This window comes from Triturus cristatus, chromosome 3_1 (assembly GCF_964204655.1).
Source record: "Triturus cristatus chromosome 3_1, aTriCri1.1, whole genome shotgun sequence".
Classification (NCBI taxonomy): Eukaryota; Metazoa; Chordata; class Amphibia; order Caudata; family Salamandridae; genus Triturus; species Triturus cristatus.
The window spans coordinates 108,220,918-108,226,917 of NC_140583.1; the positions used below are offsets into that span (position 1 = coordinate 108,220,918).

Below are 6,000 nucleotides of genomic sequence, written 5' to 3' on the forward strand. Positions count from 1 at the left end.
GATTAGGGATTAGCCCGTTGGTAAACTCTTAACCCTTAATCACTAACCTTAATACTGTGTTCCCAAGTCTAAACCAAAGCATCTTAGGGCCTGATTTAGAGTTTGAGGGATGAACATTTATATAGTAAAGGCAACAGAGTAAAGTACTCTGTCGCACTGAGGGAGTAACCCATCCATCACATTTTTAGATGTCCGCCGGCCCATCAAGCATCACTTACTTGCATGTTCAGAAACTATCATCACAGCCTTTTTTGTAATTTTTACAAATGGCTCTGTCAACATGGCCTCTGTGTCTTGGGAGGCACTTGGGAGAAAGCCAAAATCATGTACGGATCAGGTAAAAGGGAGGACGGTTTGTCAGCAATCAAGGTTGTGAAGCAAGCCTGGTTTCATAATTGTTCACTTAGTGGATCTTCAGCTTAGTCCAAACCGCAAGCCTGAAGCCTGAACATCAACCAGAAATATAAACGTCTGAAACACCTCAAAACTACCAATCAAAGATGAAATCCCACAACCACTAAATCTTAGCTAAATCATCATAGCTAAGCATAAACATGTGGGATATAGCTTAAACCACTAAGCCCAAACACTCACTCACTTTTAGGAGATCAAACTAGGGCTTAGTCTTTCTACCCCCTGACTGATCTACTAGAAGTAAAGCCTTATTCTGAAATTGCAAAATTACCTCCTTGGTAAACACTTAAACCTGAATCCATAAACTTAATATTATGTTTTCAAGTCTAAACCAAAGCAATTTAGGACTGAAATATGACGGAGCCGTGCCTCAAACTTTAAACTTGTTTCGTTTCCAAAAATAAAATCCCAAAGTGAAATTTTCTTTTTTGTGGAAAAAATAAATAACCTACACACCATGGGAGGTTTCTCTCATGTTGTGGGGATCATGTTGCTGTATTTACTGCCAGTTAGTGCCAGGTTATAGCAGTGAGTTACATTGAAACTGGCCATGTCTTCATCCACTCTAAATAAGAAGGGGGGAGGCTAAGACATGGCCACACCAGCCTTGCTGCCGAAGTGTCAGGTCTTAGCCTCAACCACTAAGCCAAAACCTTGGCACTGAAACTCCTGTACTTTGTCCCTCAACATACGTCTACATCTAAACATCTTTACATCAAACCCCCTTGGCTTCTGTTTTGAACTTTAAACTTCAGCCTACGTTCTTAACCACGCCCACAAATCCTTGATCTTGATTATTTATTCTAAAACATTTACACACATCCAATTAATTCACATCATACAAGTTGAATAAAAAAAACAACTTTCAATTGAAATGAGCCCCATTGAGTTTATAATAAATAATATTGGTCGAAACTCTAGCAACATCTAAACAAAGTGAATACGGATTAGATTGTCCAATGTAATTGGATGTTCTCTCCACTCCCTTAGCACTGCCTAGTCATTCTATATTGTAAATATTGATTATTTAGCCTTGCATGTTATCTGGACTTCTGATAGTTGCCGTCCCTGCCTACCACTCACTACCTTCTGCATAAAGTCCCTGTAATTCTCTAGCACTTCCCTATAAAGCGCCTTGAAATGTCCTAGAGGCTGCTGAAGGACTATGAAAATACTAATGGATTAATGTTTAATGCCAAGTGCATTTGAGTTCCTTTGGACAGAGTGGAGCTCCAACCATCTGGAAGCTGGGAAGGAGTTAGTTTCAGCCGGGACATGCATTCGTCTATTTGCAATGGAATTTTTGGCTAAGTTCTAACAACTATTCTGTTTTTCCTTGAAGGTGTGAATGCTATGACTACCTTTTTGACATCGCAGTCCAGATGAAACAGCATGGACTGGATCCCGCTGAATGCCCAACTGAAGAGAAAGGGATCGAATAAAGCTTCAGAACACTCACATGTCTGGACACTTTATTCCTGTTTTGGTGTGGGTCTTTTGGTGGAGTCAAAGATGGATGTTTCATGCCCCCTTCATTGTTTGTCCTCGTAGCACATGGATTCGTAAATCTAAGGATTGTGGGTATGGTTTGCCCAGGATATTGGACTTCTACATAGAGGGTCCCCATTTCCATACAAATCATGCACACTGTGTTAGTGTAGGATTCTGTATCCTGATCAATAGGTTTTTGTGATGGGAAATTATGGTTTTCCTTCCCCCACCCTGTGCATCATGATACCTTGACATTTGAGAACCTCTATTAGTAGAGCACAAAGTGTGAACAAACACCGTTGTACTTGGGTTCCACAGTCCTGGAGTCGGGCCTACAGTGTTAACCTATCCTGGATATATTTTTTATGTTTTTTAACTGGAAAATGCAATATTTAATAAAAAAAAAAAAAATAGTATGCTAACAAGAAGGAACTGCTTTTTGAGTGCTTCATTTGGTCCAGTACATAATTGCCTCTTACTTGTTCAGTTGAAGTGTTGCTTGAGAATATTAGTTTGAATGGAAAGTTAAGTACCATACAGTATGTTGTAAGGGGTTCCGCCCACACTGCGCAAAGCAATAGAGACAATACAAGTGCTTACATTTTGAGAACCATTGCTAACTAGTGTGTATTTAATTGCCACAAACAAATTTGTTGGACAACGGAGTTATAGAGATTATAGAAAAATGAACAATTTTCTTATATTTAAATCCAACTATTACTATCCCTCTTTACTGCCCTTCGATTAATGTCCCACTCTTCCCTTAGTGGGCCCACAAGAGGACCACTGACAAATTGTAGTTGTGAGTCAAAGGAAATTAGGCAATCTTCTTAGCAGGGAGTGTCATTGAATTATATATATTTTAGACAGACTTAAATAGATACCTCCTGACTGCTACAGATTAACACTTCTACTTTTGGGGCTGAGAACGGCCCATTTTATTGTGCATGTGTGTTATTGACACTTTTAAAAATCATCTCTGCTCAGCTCATTGAAAGTGGAGTTGATGGATGCCCAACTTTTGAACCCAAGGCGGTTCTGAACCCAAGGTCTCCATTACAGCTGTAATATTGGACTGTGCACCTAACAGAGTTGTACTCGTGCCACCCTTTGGAGGTAGAAACTGTGTCTGGGCCATTGCATTTTTGAGTGTTATGGACCACGGTTGTGTAGATTTAGCCCAAGTATTGGTTACTGCATTAGATTCCATGAGGAAGGCTTCCAAGTGCAGATCAGATTATTTGGTAGTCTTATAGCCAAAGTCTGGGTGATTGTGAGACTATTGATGATTAAAACCTGTACTGTTCTGACATCGGTACCCCACCTCCAGGACTGCCTCGATAAAGTTAAGTCTTTTATGTAGTCTATTTCGATGTGCCCGAGCTCAAAGCAGATGTGTATTCTTTCAAAAATAATTAATACAATGATCACCAATTTAAGACAACCACATGGTGCTTTGTTACTTTTACAAGTGGCTGCTCTTAGCATCCAAACCTAATTCACTTTGCACACCAGGGGATAATCTGGCCAAAACACATAAAAAAGCAGGGAGCTCTGCTATTTTAAAGGCCCTTTGTTAGCTTGGGGTGAACATTTGCTTGGATTCGCTCTCAATAAAGAACATCTGATGCCTCCAAAGCAGGGAATGTTCCGCGCTCTGCATGGCTGACGTCATGATTTTGTTCTTGACAACCAAACAGCATCTGTAATTTGTAACTTTCAGATTCCTCTTACAAATTACATAAATTCACAGGTGAAAAATGTCTTACAGAAATAGATTGCTGACTTTGATTCATTAGTACTTCATTTTTTGGAAGTAGCAGATAGGAGTCTGAAAAGAGTGGCTTATCAAATTTGTTTTTAATTTCTATTTGGAGATTTGTAGCACTGTTTATCCCATTATAAATTCAAATAACACATAGGAGAAAGCAAAGAAAAACCCTGGACAGGACGAGCTGCTGACGCATGACTTGGGAAATGTGAAAGCTTTTGGGACTAGTTAAGCCTGGTTTACCGTTCTATGCTGAATCAGAGAGGAATGAAGAAAAAAATCTTAATAAAACGTTAGTATAACTTGAAAGTAAGCTTGTTGAGGTGAACAGGGCTTGGTTTACATTTGGAAGCGACTGAAGCACTGTTAATAAAGTTGATTGAAGTCTTAAAAGTGCTACACAACGCAATATCCTCTAGTCTATTCTGATTAGTCTGACCATTGTTTTTCTGTACTCGGCATGCGCTCCCCTTATTCAACACAGTATTAGACGCGAGTGTGTTATGGTAAGTCGTGAATAAACAGATATGTTCTTGTTAAGCCATTGGCACAAGCACAGTGAGCTGCCTCAGAGTCTGGTCTGTTCTTTGTTGCGAAGTCCCCAAAGCAGCTAATGGGGAAATATTGGTGACTACTATTTCTTCTCACCCAGGAGACCGCCAGCAGTGTTTGGTTTCGGGAGTCCCTTTGCTCTTGTGGTGCTTTGCATCTTCTTCCTTTGTACATATGTGGATACACCCCTGGAGTTTACTTGTCCTATCTTTAGAAAATAAATCTGTTGTTGTTTCAAACTAGGCTTACCATAATTTAATAAAGTTTTGTCATATTGTCTTGTATTTTTATTTGATCACATCATAATGCATTTTAAAGGAATAAACAAATAAAACTTCTACATTGTTGTATCTCTGTTAATCTATATTGGGATGAGTTAGTGATTGCAGTGCAGATATTTTTATTTTATTTTTGTTAACAAACGTGAGTGTTCTGCTTTCTGCCGAGCAGTGGTGAAGTTCGTCCAACACGAACATTCAAGGGTTTTGCTTACTTAAGTTCATCAGACTTCAGCCATGTGCACAGAGAGAGGGGTTGGATGTAGGCGAGCCAAGCCAGTGGTGTTTTAGATCTACTGTATATTAACACTGACCGCTTATTCTTTAGATTGAGTTCCTCAGTGGAGTAAATGATCTTTTTGCTGTCCTCTCTGTTCCACCTCCTTGAATATTGTTGGTCAGTGTGGTAAGATCTAGATAGAGTTGGTCAGCAATAGTGCCAAGTATAGCAATTTCCCGTTTAATGTAATATGGATATATTCATGGGCTAAATGCGGTAATTAACTGGATTCCCTAGTCTGCCGTCCTCATGCCTCCCACCTATTTGTTTCCCTCTGGTTACAACTCTTCCCCCTCCAGTTTTTTTTTCTCACTACCTGTTGCTACTTCCTTATTTCCTGGCTGCTCATATGTTTCATTTTGTCCCATTCCTTCTCTCTCCTCAGTCCCTTGTTGCCCTCCCTATTACCTTCGTGTCCCATCCAAGATTTATCCTCTATTATTAATGCTCCTCTGCTTCAGTTTATAACAGGCCACTAAGATGGAAATCCATCATAATAGCTGAGGTTGTAGCACAGAAGAGTACATTCTGCATCCCCATCTCCATGGCATTTAAGTAGCAAGTGGTTTGGATAAGAGGGTTGCAGGGCGGTCGGTGAGTCAATGATGACGCAGTTTTTTTTACCTTCCCATTGCAGTGCCCGTTTTCAGAGGCACCGCCGTAGGTCCACCAAACAAAGCCCGCCAGACACGAGGAAACTCGTATTCTGGCGGTCGGTGGGCACACAGGTTTGCCGATGCGGGAGCAGACTGCCGTCATGACTGTCCGCTCTCGTACTGCCAAACTCGTAATCAGGCCCCCAGAGCAGAAGCTCACTAATTGTGCGCAATCTAAGTCAGCCAGGAGGAAGCTCAACTTTTGGGTAGAGCCAAAGCCCCTCTCTTAGTAGTGCTTCTTAAAGCTTTTTCTGTAAATCACACAAGATCGTCAAAAGCTGCACTGACTTAAAAATGGCAAAGAATCCTTTTAAAGGTTAAAGAGTAGTTTATTAAGGTAGAAGCAATAGTGTAATAGAACTAAACAAAAAAGGGAGGCGGGAAATATACTGTTGATATACGTTCAAATCTGAACAAAAAGACAATATGAATCTGAAAAAGAAATATTAAAAGGTACCTGATAATAAAGTAATTAGTACAATACAAAGTCAAGGAGGTTGCAGAACTTTTTGGGTGTCGGGGGCGGTAACAAAAGATGCCTTTGCAGAGTTATCAAGG

General features: G+C 40.2%; 1 protein-coding gene across 13 annotated transcripts in view; it reads left to right on the forward strand.

Moving 5' to 3' along the window:
* The window catches only part of APIP (APAF1 interacting protein), a 205,371-nt gene extending 200,805 nt beyond the window's left edge, over positions 1-4,566 (forward strand). For all 13 annotated transcript variants that reach the window (XM_085643500.1, XM_085643503.1, XM_085643499.1 and 10 more), the window contains one exon: positions 1,757-4,566. In XM_085643500.1, the coding sequence (XP_085499626.1) occupies positions 1,757-1,856 (100 nt within the window). In that variant the 3' untranslated portion in view covers positions 1,857-4,566. The remainder of the gene's footprint in view (positions 1-1,756) is intronic.
* The last annotated feature ends 1,434 nt before the right edge of the window (positions 4,567-6,000 follow it).